The sequence below is a fragment of the Lytechinus variegatus genome, chromosome 8 (genome assembly GCF_018143015.1).
Source record: "Lytechinus variegatus isolate NC3 chromosome 8, Lvar_3.0, whole genome shotgun sequence".
Classification (NCBI taxonomy): domain Eukaryota; kingdom Metazoa; phylum Echinodermata; class Echinoidea; order Temnopleuroida; family Toxopneustidae; genus Lytechinus; species Lytechinus variegatus.
In genome coordinates this window covers 20,604,112-20,620,753 of record NC_054747.1, presented here as the reverse complement: position 1 = coordinate 20,620,753, position 16,642 = coordinate 20,604,112, and the positions used below count along the sequence as shown (strand labels likewise).

The following is a 16,642-nucleotide window of genomic DNA, read 5'->3' as shown; positions in this document are numbered from 1 at the left end:
TTCATTTTCACCGAAATGTTAACTATCCCATGACTAACACATTGGATTTATTAAGACTGTGATACGGCTAATGCATGATTTAAAAAAATACTTGTTGAAAACTTATGAGGAATTACAAAAGTTTTTTAGTACAGTAAGATCCTCTTTTATTCAGACGATAAGCCTATAAAGAGCTTACTCGTATTATTTGCTTTAGCTCGAGCCGTCGCATCTTCAGAAAAGGTATTATGAATTCGCTCTGCATTGAGTTACCACTGTGCTAGAATTTCCACCAAGAATTATAACTGTCCTTGTGATAGTTGTGATTTCTTTTTCTTCTTCCTTCTAGATCTTTTCCTAGCTTTTCTCTCGTTCGATGACATTTCTGCTCTTGGTGCATGTTTTTCTCCAGGTAAACCATTAGACATGTGACTCCCATGTGGTTCATACGAAAGTACCATTGACTCGTCTTGCGGACTTGCACTACGTATTTCAGTCTTTCTTTTCTTGTCCATCTCTTTTGTTTTGTTAGAGGTCTTCGACGATTCCTGTAGAGCCTTTCTCGAATCTCGGGAAAATAATGCTTCATATGGCGAAGTGCCGCTTATATCATCCCCACCTTGCGTATTTCCTGCAGAATGTTTATACCTCGTGCCATCTGGACGATGAAAAGCTTCGGAATGTTCATGAACACCTGTTGGATTTAGAGGGTCTAGCTTTCTAGAAATTGCAATGCTGCTGATATTATATAGTTCTCGATTTTCCTCGATGCTGTCGGGGTGTTCTATGCGCCTTTGATAATGAGGATTATTCCAAGATTGTTCTTTGGATTCTCGTTGTGTAGAATGGGAATGTTGATATTCACCGTCCAGCGTAGTTCTATGCCGCCTTGCCATGTTATGCTTTTGAGCCACTCTGCCTGTATCCTGAAATGAGTCAAACGGACGTGTAAATATATGTCTGATTATCGAGCTAGAAAAATGAAGGTTTAATTAAATTGTTTCGACTTATATTTTTAGAGTTTGTCAAGTAAGTGATAGTCATTGCAAATAATCTTTTTCTACTAACCTCTCTTTGAGAATGGGTGCTGGGGGTATGAGAACTTCTGCTAGTCCTTTTCTTATAATATCTCACGCAATGGGGGTTGCGAGAATCATGAAGGTTATCACTGTATTCTGGATTCCTATGTGACGCTGACCCCACTGGTGGAGAAACTAGTTGGGTATTTTTGGCACGTTTCCTCCCTATCTGCGACCATCCGTCCACCGTACCACCGTCATGATCGTAAGAACTAGGTCGGATCAAAGACCGATCTGTGGAAGATAGCTTCCTTGAGTTCTGCCTGCTATTCAAAAATCTTCTACCCTGTTCTTTTATCAGGGAATCGTTGCCGACCAAAGAGACCTGCCTTATTGGTTCTAGTCTCAGGTGCTCTAGGACAATGTTACCCTTTCTGAAACTTCTCTCTGTTTCGACAATACTCCCAATGTGATTCCCCGCGTGACCTGACCTAGAGGTTGACTTTGTCAGTGACCTTGTGAGTTCAAGGTCAAGGTCACTTTCTTCTATGGGTATAGACAATGTGTCCATCCTATCTCGAGGTTGAGCGGAGCCACTGCCGAGACGTCTGGAATCGGTGCCAATGGATGTAGACATTGTTCTTCGACTCTGATCCGTACTGCTCAGGTTTGTTCGCCGCCTCCAATTTTCTATTCGCCATCTGGATTTTGGGCGAGGCCTATTACAAAATCTTTCTGAAGTTATTGGTATTGAAACTCAAGGTTCCAAACTTATACATGAAAACCTTTTATTGACTAATTATCATAACCAAGTCTCCCAATATCTTAAACTTGAAGTCCCTTGTAATTCGTTCTTTAATTCACTTTCAAAACTATCGCTTGAATATTATAAATATGCAAAAGATTAAATAGATATATATTTATACAGTGCGTATCAATAAAAGGTTTACACTTTGAAAAACTCGTGGTAATTGAAAAATATACAACATTGGGATAAAGTTTGCATGTATATTATGGGATTGGGTCATCTATCAAATGAAAGTAAAAACATTTTGAAAGAATGTTACACTTGAGATGTAAAAGACTTAATCAATTTATCCTACTTTTTTATTATATTCCATTTTCATAGCTGCAATACACTCGTGGCGATCCCTGGGAGGGGGATATGTGCCTCCAACCGTTATCTCTTCTTTATTTGAAACAGGTATTTCCAATTAATATTCTAAATGCCAACCTGAATGCAGAGCTGGCACTGGTCGTTGCGTCGGATTTGATACGGCTCTGGGTATCTTCCCCCTTGGTAACGTGGCTCTTCCTGGGCTTTTTATCGTGATGATTTACGATAACATTCCTCTCACACGGTCGGATCCGAGAAGCAGACGTTGAGGTTGGTCCTGATGTTGCAGTCTGCTGTCTCTGAAAACACCAGGGGGTGGGGATGATAAATAATCGCATTACATTTATGAAACTCTTGTTGGAACGCTCCCCAGATAGTAGAGAAAGTGATTAGTTTGTGTGCGGGCATGTTAGGATCTCATGTCAGGGGCAAAAATATAAAGTGCTTAGAAACGTCGGGTTTTTCCGATGTTTTATATTGCTATATAGAAGCGGAATATAAAAAAAATAAAAATACTTTTTGATTGATTCTATAATTGAAAAATCGTGCTATTTTTATCAGACTAGATAAAAAATAATATATTCTACTCTGACACTTGTAATAGTGACATTGATAGCAATTTTTACTTTGCAATGCAAATCATAAACGTATTCTCAAAAAATGAAATCGAAAAGAAATTTTGAATGCCAAGGAATGAAATGTTTACATAACATACAGGACACAATACTGTCGTTTGATATGGTAAACAGAAGAAAGCGCCACCGACTGGTCAAGACAAATTAATAATTTCAAAATCCAGAAATTTAAACATAAGCGGACATGGTGGCTCAGTGGTAGAGCGTCCGCCTCATGAACGGGATGTCATTGTTTCGAACCTCGGCCGAGTCATACCAAAGACTTAAAAGAATAGTACCTTATGCTTCTTGCTAGGCGCTCAACATTTTGATTGGAGAAGGGTAATAATAACATGCAGTAATGTTATGCAGGGCCCGCTGGTAGAGCAGTTTCCTAACTGAAGTGGCTACACTTGGTAAAAAAAAGTTATTAGTATTATTATTATTATTAAGCAGGTTGAGTATTTTGTGGATTAAGAGTCAGTAATGACTTACCCAATTCTCTCTCGAGATATTAGAGGCATGTTTGAAGGCAGTTTTTAGTTGAGAACCAGATAAAGTTATGAGCGACAACGACCCCAAACTCTGAAAAAAAACAAAGAAATCACCTGACATTAGATTTTAATCATACATTTATTTTTATAATGATAATATTAATAATACTAGCAATCAATAAATTGGATTTATATTGCACCCAAATCCTTTCAGTTGACTGATCAAGACGCTTTGAAATATATTTGAAAGGAAATTTAAGAAAAGAATTAAAAGAAGTGCTTTATTTTTTAAGTCAGGAGTAAGACATTAGTTAATATCTTCAGGAGGGTTTTTCCATAACTTAGAAGATGAGTGCATTATGATCTCCTCCCGCTCAGTTTCGGGCGTTTTGTGGGTGAGGGGGAGAGACTGGAGGTGGAGGAACATCATGACGTTGAAGTGGAGTAGCTTTTGATTAATGAAATGAGATACTGCGGTGAAGAACTATGCATACAAAAGAAAGTAAAAAAAAAATCCTACTACTACCACTTAAACTATTTTTTTTTCTATTGGGCAGAAAACGAACTTTCTCCTGGTCTTATTCAATCAAACACGATCTACCGGAATGTCTTGGGATAGGTGAACCGGGATATTACTATCTAATGCAAATACTTCTTTAATTTAGGCCAATCTTAAAAAACTTGAGACAATGCTTGAATTCTTAAATGAAATCGTCTCGAATACCAGGGTACTAGTAATTTACAATGTATATCTTATCATGTTACTTTCCTTTTTTTTTTATCTAAGACTATCTTTTGTTTGATTGTTTGACTTTTCCTAGTTTTATAACGAGCTTTGTATCTTTTCAAAATGTAGATTCATGAATGAATACATTACTAGCATTATTCTAAGTCTTATTTTCTATCACTATCATGATCTATATGGATTTTTTCATTATAACCAAACTATTACTATCTTTTATTCGTTTTACCTGTGTTATTGCCAACGCAGAGTAGGTATATCGTAGGGGAGTCGTTTTGACTCTCGTAAGGTAGACCAGACCACATGTCCAGCATAGAATCAAAACTACGAGACAAAGGATGTTACACAGATCTCAGACCTGTATGCAATGGCGGATATTAAAGTTGGTAAGTATACTCTGTTATTGGTTGTTTCCCCCCGGAGGGGGGCCACTTACATTGACGAGTGGATACCATGCGAGACCCCAAACACATAAAAGGGATGTCTTTTTCAAGATAGGGCACGTTACGTGCGTAACGTGATAAGGGTGTCAAAAACACAAAAATAATGAAAAAATTGTATATTTCGCTAGGGAAAGTTACGTGTTTAGGGTCAAATTTGCGGGGATGATAAAACAAAATTAAAATGTTTTATAAAGGATGTCCTTTTTGCCCTGACATTTCGTGTTTAGAGTCCGATTTGCGCGAGGTGTGGAAGGTGGGGTCGTACTAAACCAAATAATGTGTATAAAGGTAAACCGACGACCGAAGGACCCGTGACATAACAATAAAATATTCCTGTACTTGTTTAGGGGTTCATTTCAGGGAATATTTGCCAAGAGTATCATTTTGTTTCCAATACTTGTTAAGGGTAGGGTTTTACACGCCAATACTTGTTAAGGGGTGCATTTTCAGAATATGAACATTACGTGTTTAGGGTGCTTTTCGAGACCCCATGGTCGCGCATGGTATCCACTCGTGAATGGAAGTGCCCCCCCCCCCCCAGCAACATACGGATGATTCAAGAACAGATAAGATGTATGGTCAAATGCCCGTCAAATGACAAAGAGCAACTAAGAAGACTTTGTCGAAAATTGGTGAACGAGAACAGCAATTTCGACCTAGCTTCAAAGCTGACAATAATTGCATTTTTTTTGTTTTAATAGAATCAAGGATTAAACTGCTGTTTTGATTCAACGGCTTTTACATAGACTTCTTTGGTGATCTTTGTCGTGAAAAGCATTTAACAAAATATTTACTCTGTTCTTGAATTCTTGGTAGGCCACTAACATGACTAAGCGGAAACTGTCTCTAATACACATCATCAATATATTATATATTAGTAAGGATAAACCTAGGAGGTGCCTTTTGAAGTGTTCTATAGGCATTTCTAATGGAAGCAAGTATATCATTACAAGTATCTTCTAAAATTGGTATGCAGTATTGAGAAAGTGATGTGGATTCTTATTTGATTAACCATCCTCATCTCAAGACCATGACAAGTCAAAATAACTAATCATGTCTAGTAATCACTACTAGTAGTGGTTCTGACTCTCGCTTTGAAAACAGGAAAACAGAGGGTCGTGTGTTCGAATCCCGCCGTGGTGTAGCATCCTTTGGCAAGGTGTTAATCCACACTTTGCCACTCTCGACCCAGGTGCTAAATGGGTACTTGAATGCGAAAGCCTATGTAGTATGCCTAGCAATTGAGTCTTGGAACTCTTGTTGGAATGCTCCCCAGGAAGTGGAGAAGGTGCATGCATTTTATGTGGGCATGCAAGGATCCGATGACCGGAGTAATAATGTGCTGTAAAGCGCTTTGTAAAAGTTTTGTAAAAGCGCTTTTTATAATAAATAGCTATTATTATATTATTAAATAATCACGTGATAGATTAGATCCAATTATGTGATCGGATCCATATCAACAATTTATAATGTATGGTTGTTATTGGAATATATTATTGCTATAAGAAATAATGATACAGTATGCACAGAGATTAAAGGAATTTTTTTCATTCATTTTTACTAAAAATCTTCTCTTCAACTGTACCTTAATCCTTTTTGGTAGGATCGTCTCCTGAAATAGCCTCTTGGAAATGTTTTTCGTGATTTTCGCAGATGAGGGTGAAGTCCGACCAACAAACAAATATTGGCCTGAGGTTAAAAAAAATTAGATACATTAAAAAATCAGTCATTTTACCGATTCTATTTCTCAATTTCATACATGAAACTCTTAAACAATAATAAAAATGCTGTACAAGGAATTATGTATACAAAATAACAATGAAAATAATAATACATCGTTGTCGTATTCTACAATGATCCTTTTAAAAACTTTTGATTTTAATGACAATAGTAGTTGAATGTTATCGTGTTAGATTACTGGAGTGGAAATAGGCTAATTTGATAGCTATAAATATAGAATAAATCAGTTCAGTTCAGTTCGTTTTTTATTTCAAATTCCATATAAAAATAACATTAAGAAAATACATATATCTACACACAATAGAAACAAGGATTAAACAATAATTTGGTATACATGGTATATACGAATAATGTTAACATATTGCAATTTACAGGAATTAGGGGGGAAAGCCAAAATAAAAGCCAGATGGCTTGTCGAGCAGGCTACCCTAGTAGGGGGAAATAAATTATTGTCAATATTGAAATAAAACCAGATATAAAACTATATTGAAATTAAATTAACAGAAGAATAGGACAGATACCACACAACCCTATACAAAGCAGCATATCTAAAATATTCAAGATGTCAGCAAATATTTCTTAAGCTTCCTTTTAAATACGTTAGTGTTTTACAAGATCGAATTTCAATTGAAAGACTGTTCCAACTTTTGGGGCACGATGTCGAAAAGATTGAAGTGTATAATTTTTTGCAACTGGGTATAAATGATAATTTTCCCTAGTTCTTGTGTTATAAGTATGTATATTACAATTTTTATTTACCATACATGAAACTGTGCTAGGAAGAATATTATTTTCATTTTTAAATATAAGTATTGCACATTGGTAATCATTTAGATTAAATATTATAAGTACATTCAGTTGAATAAAAAGATCTTTTGTATGTGCCAAATAATGAGAATGAGTGCATATTCTGACTACTTTCTTTTGGAGAAGATACAATGGTTGTAGTTTTGAATGATAAGTATTAGCCCATACAATATTGCAATAACTTAGGTAAGATAAGATTAATGTTTTATATAAAGTCAAAAGAACTCGTTGAGGGAGAATATGACGGAGTTTGCTGATAACACCAACATTTTTTGCTACCTTATTTGTAATAGTAGAAATATGAATACTCCATGATAATTTTTCATCTATTAAAACACCTAAAAACTTTGTATGATGGACACGTTCAATAATTTTATCATTCATTTTGATTTGAAAATTATCCAAAGATTGCTGTGGTGAATTTTTTGAGTTGATATGAAAATATACATAATTAGATTTTTCTGTATTCAATAAAAGTTTATTTGAAGAGAACCAAAGTGAGACTTTCTTCAGTTCAGTATTAAGTAAAATATTTAATGAAGAAAATGAATCACTGTAGATTAAAATGTTGGTGTCATCAGCAAACAAAATAAACTTGAGTTTGTCTGTGCAATATGGTAAATCATTGATAAAAATTAAAATAACAGTGGGCCAGAATGGACCTTGAGGAACGCCACATGAAATTGAACGAGAGTCAGACAGGGTTTCATTATACGATACATATTGGGATCTATCATACAAATAATGTTTGAACCAAAGTAAAGAGGTACCTCTTACACCATAACATTGCAATTTATACAATAATATTTGAAAATCTATACAGTCGAAAGCTTTACTAAGATCAAGGAATATACCAATAGTAGTTAATTTTTTATCTAAGGCATCAATAATGTAATCATGTAATTTTATAACGGCAAAGTCAGTGGAGGAATTCTTCAAAAATCCAAATTGAGACTGGTTCAAGATATTATTTTTACATAGGAAATCATACAGTCTGGAGTAAACTATTTTTTCAAGAATTTTAGAGAAAAATGGCAAAACAGATATTGGACGATAATTGGAGACATTATGTACATCATCTTTTTTATATATGGGCGTAACTCGAGCAATCTTTAAATTAGAAGGAACAATGCCTGAAGACAAAGACAAATTAAAAATATAACACAATGGTTTCAATATCAAGTATATAATTTTCTTTATGACAATAGGACTAATACCATCGATTCCACAAGAGGAAGTTGAATTTAAGTTCTTTACAACATCAAATATTTCGCTATCTGAAACAGGGTGAAGAAATAATGATTTATCACATGGTTCCGGAAGAAACTTTGTAAAAATATTTAAACCACCAAAGTTTGTAGAATTATTTGAAAGTAAACCAATGTAGCTCCTTTTTCACAAAAAATCATTAAAACATTGGCAATATTCTCATCACCATGGATTGAATCATTACCATTTATTATATAATCTGGTAACTTCTTTTTCTTTTGACCAAGTAACTCTCTAATAGCATTCCATGTTTTTTTAATATTTCCGTTGCATTCATCAAATTTGTTAACATAAAATTTCCTCCTAGCTTCTTTTAGTAATTGATTTAATTTGTTCCTGAGTATAACATGTTTCTTTTTATTATTTACAGATCTATTTTTACAATAATCTTTATAAAGTCTATGTTTTTGTCTTATCATTTTAAGTAGTGATGAATCAATCCATGGTTTTTTAGCTCTGTTTTTAGGTCTTGACTTTACATTTTTAAAAGTTGCATTATACAATAAAAGAAATTTGTTTAAGAAAATATCATATGCTTTGTTGGCATTGTCATAATCAAATAATACATTCCAATCAATATTTAATAGCTTTTCTTGAAATTCGTTTATAGTATTTTTATTAATGAGTCGTTTCACACAAACCTCATTTTTAGTATTGAGGCTATATTCTTTGGTAATCTGAAAAACTGGTAAATGGTCTGAAATGTCATTATAAAATAAGCCAGATGATATATCGCAATTTAGGTTATTGGTAAATATATTGTCTATAAGAGTATATGAGATGTTTGAAATTCTAGAAGGTTTGTCAATTAAAGGAAGAAAATTATTGGCATATAAGACATTAAGAAAATGGTTTGAACCCACACTGGTTGATTTGATAAGATCGATATTAAAATCTCCCATGATATAACAAGGTTTATTTTCACTATCAATTTTTTCTAAGCAGTTCTGAAATATGTCGTTAAAATGAGTAATGCTAGATTGTGGTTTTCTATAAATAATACCGACCAATATATTTTTTCTCTTTTTCAAATTAACTTCAATAAAAAGGGATTCATAATCATCTTCATTGGCAAGTATATCATCTCTGATAGTAATATCTAACTTATCATCAACCATCAAGGCCACACCACCACCTCTTCCATGTTTACGGTCTTTATTAATAAAATTATAACCTGTGATATTAAACAAAATGGGAGTGCTATTATTGATCCAAGTCTCAGAGAAACCATAAATAGTGAAACTCAAAGGTAATGCACTTATAAAGTCAGAAATAGCCTGAAAGTTTTTGGAGAGACTGCGTGAGTTAAAGTGTAACATACTAAAATGGTTATCAGAGCACTTATCCCTACAAAAGTCTTCAAATTCACTTTCGAGGTAGTATTTACAGTTAAAATCAAGGTCATATTGCACATCAAACTCATCAAAATCATTGGAAAAGCTATTTTTTAAGTTTTTCAAATCATTGATATGTTGATGGTTTAATAAGGCTTTAGTATCATTGAAGAATAGTTTAAATTCGTTATCATCAATACTACTAAAAGGGAATACAGAATGTACACATCTTGAAAACGTACAATTGCATAATTCTACATCACTGAAAGTTGAGTCAATACTATAAAATCGGTATGTTTTTTTTTGGCGGTTTCTGGATACTTTTGTCAAATTTCGGTTAAAAGTTATCGAAATTTACTTCCCAGACTGTTATAAAATTTGAGTACTGCAAAAACAAGGGAAAACTCAAATTGATTTCATTTGGCTATTAACCGGATTTCGCAATATATGCATACATACTCACCATAGTTACCAACGAAGTAGTAACGATTGCTGATACCTGTGCATTCCCTTGCAGCCAACAGTGACTGAAGGACAAAAAAATGAATATAATTAGAAACTTGTGTTTCAATATAACAAAATTTCGTTTCTTTTGTTTCTTTATAATTACGAAATTCTTTCATATACATGTCGGTACATTTTCAAGTAGACTAAAAAAAAACTTCAGAGTAGCTAGGCTATTCGGATCTTACTTTTTTCTTTGATTTTCACTATTCAGAATCGTTTTAATTACTTCTCACCGAGGAACATATTGTGATGTTTAGAACGTTTAAGAATACAGAACTGGCATCTTAGAAAAAACGGAAAATTGGTGTGTCTACCTTTAGCACTACTCACCCTTCTTGGCCCCCAAAATCATCGATCCAGAATGCAAGAGATACACCAATCGGTAGAAGAGGAGATACTGGATTTTTTTAAAAAGAAAACAATGGATTACCAAAAAAGTAAGGCTGTTTATTGTCATCGTGTCCACAAGAATTTTCTAAGGCAGACCTATTTAAGACATAAATATATATTGACTATTTGACGACATTACACAATATCATCCTTAAAAAAACAATATGTTTCAGTGAGATCTGATGTTGTATTGGTATTTAGGCAGATTTCTAGAAGTATTGCTCAATACGTGATATCTAGTCCCCTCAAAAAGTTTGACTCGTTACATACACCAATGAGAATAAGGGATCTTCAGTATGTATCATGCTCACCTTCAACATTTTGGCAAAAATAACATAATTCATTTCTTTACGAACTGGCGGATAAAAATGACAGAGGGAGAAACATTTAAACAATTCGAATAGCATCTGCAGTGATTATTTTGGTTTAAAAAAAATAAAATGAAAAACTTACTCCATCCAATAATTTGCCAAAGCCAATAGCGCACTGCATTCTGGCCTCCCCTTGTGGACAACTTCACACAAAGATATATTGCGCCCTCTACATTCTTGAAGAATTGGCAGATGATTCCGTAGTACGTCAGACCAGCCATTAAGTTACATGTCACCTACAACAATACATTCAGTGATTTAACATTTATTGTGTATGTCTTCAGGGAATTCAAATCATAAAAGAACAATATCATTAATTCATCTAAATAAATTATCGGGATGCATTTCTGGGACCATTCTCAATAATTTGGAGATGAACCAAGATAAACCCTTAAAGTTGGAATAATTTCTACTATGAATCAACTCGGCTCACTTGGCCCAAAAGTATGGCTTTGACTCTGGATATATAGTAAGTTTCAGAGAAAGGGAGAAGTAGAACACACGTAAACACTTTACTTTATTTAGGCTATTTTCGTTGCATTATACATTTTGCTTTATTCGTCACCAGTTTGATAATAATACTTGACTCTTATATTAAAGTGCATCGCACATAGCAGGTTGCATGTCCCTATGCGCTAAATGAGTTGTAAGAGCATAAAGTAAGAATAAAATAGCTTAGAAACAACAAGATATATGTAAATACATTTTTTTATAGAACACTGATTCAAGTTTGAAATAATTTTGTGTTGAATAAGTAGGCCTGTCTGTTTGGAAAAAAACTTTGAACGTTGACTTATTTTCGTCAACCAAACGGCACATCCGCAGACAGAATAGGAACCTTTTCTATTCGATTTTTTTTGCAATTATACTTTACTTACCCCAGTAAATATTTTGAGAGATGGCAGGATGATAGATGTGAAAGCCATGATACTGGCTATATCCTGTGAAACATGAGCACAAATTATTCCGCTATCGATGTATCTAAAGAAATACGTAGAACATTTGAAAAAAAAGACACGAAGATTTAATGAATTTAATCTGTTTATTCAATGTTTTATTTCTATTCATAATTTTCTTACTTCATACAGGGCATAGCTCTATTATCATTATTATTATCATTATTATTATTTGTTTGGTATCACCTGTGCCTGGGAGGCGAAAAGCGAACTGAATCACTATGACCCTCGGGTCTCTCCTCCCGATATAACTGATTGGGGGAGTGCAGGTGGACCACTACACCGGGGTATCCCCTTATCTTATACAAATAGTGCAGTGGGTTCTTAACGTGCAAAGGTGGTAACTCTCCTCTACACGGGGCCCATTTAATGTCCTATCCGAGGGACGGGGTGTTTTCGGAGCTTTATGTTTCATTCGAAACTAACCTAACCGGCCCAAGACATGTCAAACTACGTACGTTGTCAATGGAATACCATCGCAAATAGCGGTCGACTGGAGTTAGTTGGTACCTAACCCCTTTTGCAACCAAACTCTTCATGTGTCCAACCAATTTGGCCAGTGGTGGGGTTTACGGTCGGTATCAACTTCATATCATCAATTACCAGCTAATTTGTGCACCTCTAATGAAGCACTTGAATACCTCACAGAACGCCAATCGAGGACCCGGCTGTTAAAATATCACTCGCTTACTGCATGCTGCTGACACTTCCCCTGATGTGTGGAATTTCACTGGCAAACCGTGAACCTAACCCTGCAACATATATTTTTTTTTCTTGTTTGTTAATTTTGTACGCTATTGGCATAAATATTCGTTGTAATTAGATTTATTTGCAATACCTATAACCGAGGATAATCTGCGGTTGGAGAGTTGTCCTCGATTTGAATCCGATTGTGGGTGAAAACACACCACCTCACGCATAATCAAACACACTACACACGTAAGCCCCCACCTACGCACACTCACTTTTGCATGACCCGATGTTAGCACAAAATCTATGCCCCTTCTATTTTCTTCTTACCTGAAAACAAAATGCAGTAGAATGTCTACAACGAGAATGAAACATGCAACCCCTGACAAAGCAACATGGATGACGTCAACGCTGGTGGAAGGCGTGGCCTGCCAAGACAGAAGTAGTAGAAATAGGGGTACGTATTACGTTGCTAAAAGTTTCTTTACTACTCAATAACAAGCTCTCATGCCTACAACTACTATTTTTTATTGTTCAAAGCTGATGAAATCTTAATTTTGATTTTTTTTTTCAAATGTCTTTTTAAATGCCTATTATATTTTAATTCGAATTCAGTTCACACAGAAAGTACAAAGCATTACATAAATTGTTTTTGCATAAATGAAATATAGATCGATTCTACGAGCGTATAGGCACTTCCTGGGCTAATATTTTCTCAAGTTTGTCATGTTTGTTGACCTCGGTGCCATATTATTATTTGATTTTAATCTAGATATCATTCGACCTAGGGTTTGATTTTTTTAAATGTAATCGTTAATCGTCGGAAATTTGGTTTTACGAAATCTGCTCAGTGGCTGATGTCTTACCTGTTCTAATTCTAGAAGTGCAAAGATTGTCATGTGGTTGCAGCAACATGTTGTAGAGTGGTTGATCTTTGTTTCAAGCCAACAACCATCTGTTGACCACTCTGACTTGCCACTGGGAATATGGATATTGGAGGAAAATGATATACACTCTTATCTTTGGTTAATTAATAATTCTATCAAATCCATAACTATTTTTCCTTGCAATCATTATATTTATTTATCTATTCATTTATTTATTCATGCATGTTCACAATGTACAATGTAAAACAATACACAGATAAATATACAGTATAAATATATATAAAAACACACGTAAATAATGAACATAAAAAGGTGTTGAAACATAAGCTAAAAACTTGACTGGTTGAAACACTTTTAAACTGGCTTTGCATCCAAGAAAACAAAATAAAAAATGTAAGAATAGGGAAGAGGGGAATATAAAAGTGATAGACTGACAGGTTATAACATTTAAGTTTCAAATTTTTATATTTAGTCAGAATGACTCCTGAAAAATCTATTGAAATTAAAAGTAATGTCGAGCATTTCATTAAAAGTAAAACCGTATTCACCTCGCATTAATCTTTTTTTTTATTTTTACTGTTATTAGATGCAGTTAAACAAAATTCAATGAAATCTAAACATGATAAAGGTATAACAACTTGGTTTGAATTATAGACTTGCGGTTCTTCATTCGTTTAAAAAGTTTAAACCCTTTTGTCAACTTGAAAGCAATTTAACCTTTTTGGTTGAATTTCTTAACTTTTGACTAAAAGTTGACTAATACCTGATCAGTTGATATAGTAAAACATATAATAACTTATTCGAAACTTAGATTATTTGCCAGTGAAATTCACTGACCGCTGCTTCACTGAACGATTTGCAAAATTTTCTGTAAACATTTATGGCACCGAGATAATGTGTCAGATATTGATATGATTTAAAGAAGCCGACGTTAAAGATTTTCTTACGTAGCCGCTCTTGTAATGAATGCACACTGCCCGCTTCCATTTTGTTCCTACGAAAAGATAAATTCGATAGATGAGATTATATACATTAAAATACCAATATATTTTTCATGCAATAAAAAAATATGTAACTCATTACGAAAGATGTGTGCCTCTTTTATAAATTTCCTGAAAGCCAAAATTTACATAAGATATGAATGTGTTTTGAGTTTAAATTATTCTTAGGTCATTGATGATTTTATTTTACATGCACTATTATTTGTAAAATCATGGTAACTATTCGTTCACACATGGTTATGGTTTTCCCTTTTTTATATTTCAGATTAAAAATGTACTTTATGCATGGTATCTGTTAGAGAAATATGAGTGATTCAAACTCTACCTTACGAAACGAAGCCAATGATTTAAGTCATTGTTCATTTTCGTATTCGCTTATTATCCGTCACAATTCCAACGATATCCAGCCACAATTTCATCGTCCTTTTTTGCAATCGAAACGAGAATTTATCCCGAAGAAATCACACTTTATTTCATTTTAGAAAAAAGAAATGACGAATTGCCGCTTGTATATTTCGTCAAAGAGGAATAAATATATTAACTATTAACTAGTTAAGTAGTCATAAACAACGTGATTTGAATGTGAATGAACAACTTGCTTTTAGCTTTTAATCCATTATTGGATCTAAGGTATTGCGTTTTGTCGCGGAATTATAAATATTCTGTCCCATACTTTCGGATCCCATCTCTAGAGGTCGATAAACTATTGCCCGTAAAGGTCAATAAACTTTGAGCCTTAAAGGTCAATAAACTCAATGATTCATTTACCTGTTTGAATGTCATGCAGAATGGAGAACTGAATTGGTTGTTAAGATCACTGTTGCTCTGATGTATAGTCGAAGCGGTAACTACCGTTGAATGTAATCTAGATATGCTGGGATATAATGTAAATAATTTCTCATTGAAGAGAATCTACATCCAGAAAAAATATATACATAGATAGTAACACCTGCAACTGTGCAGTACATCACCCTGATATTGATATTATTATCATCATTATCATTATTAATATTATTATTATCATTATTAGTTTTTCATCAATTATTTATTATTTATTATCATTATTATTTATGCGGCAAAATAAATAGAAAATTGATTACAATTACAATCGAAAAAATGCATTTCCCTTTGAATACCAGGAGGGAGTTTCATAAAGCTGTTTTTTAAATTAAGAGCATATTTACGAACGACTGGTGGTTCCTTGTAGAAAATATCTCGCACCAAATATTAATTAGTTTTGATTTAGCGTGTTAGAAAGGATCACCAGTTGATAGTAAAGTCGGTCGTAATTTACGAATAGCTTTATGAAACACCCACCACAGTTTGTTTGAAGCTCCTTGGTTACACGAGACTTAATGCCCGACTGCAATATCATCTTTAGCACAAATTCCGCTAAATAGGGATATCATTAAGCACAAGAAGGGTCACCAGTCACACAAAAAATCATTCATTACTTCCGACCAGTTTAATGAGACGGGCCTGAGCTCAGGAGTATGATAACTTGCATAACATGATCGTCATAATATTTAGAGGTGTTCTGGCTCAGTGGATAAGCCTCCGGACTTTGAACCACAAGGTCCGGGTTCAAATCCCACCGCAGCACTCGCGTCCTTTGGCAAGGCGATTATCTACATTTGCTACTCTTCACCCAGGTGTAGAAAATGGGTGCCCGGTAGGAAGGAATTCCTTGAATGCTCGAGCGCCCGATTAGGGTACCCGTGCTAAAGTCGGGATAATAGTAGGCAGCGCTTAGAAACATTTGTATTAAGCGCTATATAAATGTTTCATGTCATTATTTTCATTATTATCATCATCGTCATGATTAGTTTAAACATGAATCCTTTGAATTGACAAAAGAAGATCATACCTTAGGCCAGCTTTTGTTGGAATCTGTTCCACCAAATCAGCAATAGTTGGGTAAAAAGCTATTACCAAGGTCACTGAAGAAGGAGAATTATAGAAATCTCATGATTAATATGTCAAGATAATAGTATGGGATCGCATACATTTAATCAAAACACAATCATTCGATCTCATTTGTCTTTTGACTGCATGGATGATTCCATCCGCAGAATTCCTGTTGTATATTTCAGAGGTATGTTGCAATACGCATGACTTTTATTTAACTTAACAAATTTAGTATTAATTAGAAAACTACGTTTAGTTACCATTGCGGTTTTCACTAGGAATCGATTTTTGTTGTTGCTGGAAGAAGAGAAAATCTTATTTATGTTATCAATAGAGACGCATGTCATTTTAAAGAAGTATAGACCACAATGTGA

At 34.2% G+C, this 16,642-nt stretch overlaps 2 protein-coding genes across 2 annotated transcripts; both read right to left on the bottom strand.

Annotated features, from left to right (window-relative positions):
- LOC121420751 lies at positions 1–2,402 on the bottom strand. Its single transcript, XM_041615395.1, has 3 exons — positions 2,233–2,402; positions 1,048–1,699; positions 1–905 (listed from the first exon to the last, which is right to left on the bottom strand). Exons 2-3 carry the CDS (start codon positions 1,633–1,635, stop codon positions 279–281), a joined length of 1,215 nt encoding a protein of 404 aa, XP_041471329.1. The 5' UTR covers positions 1,636–1,699; positions 2,233–2,402; the 3' UTR covers positions 1–278.
- A 7,989-nt stretch (positions 2,403–10,391) lies between these two features.
- On the bottom strand, positions 10,392–15,230 carry LOC121419552 (adhesion G protein-coupled receptor E5-like). Its single transcript, XM_041614007.1, has 7 exons — positions 15,129–15,230; positions 14,307–14,353; positions 13,339–13,450; positions 12,803–12,900; positions 11,705–11,807; positions 10,909–11,062; positions 10,392–10,462 (listed from the first exon to the last, which is right to left on the bottom strand). Exons 1-7 carry the CDS (start codon positions 15,141–15,143, stop codon positions 10,392–10,394), a joined length of 600 nt encoding a protein of 199 aa, XP_041469941.1. The 5' UTR covers positions 15,144–15,230.
- Positions 15,231–16,642: the final 1,412 nt, after the last annotated feature.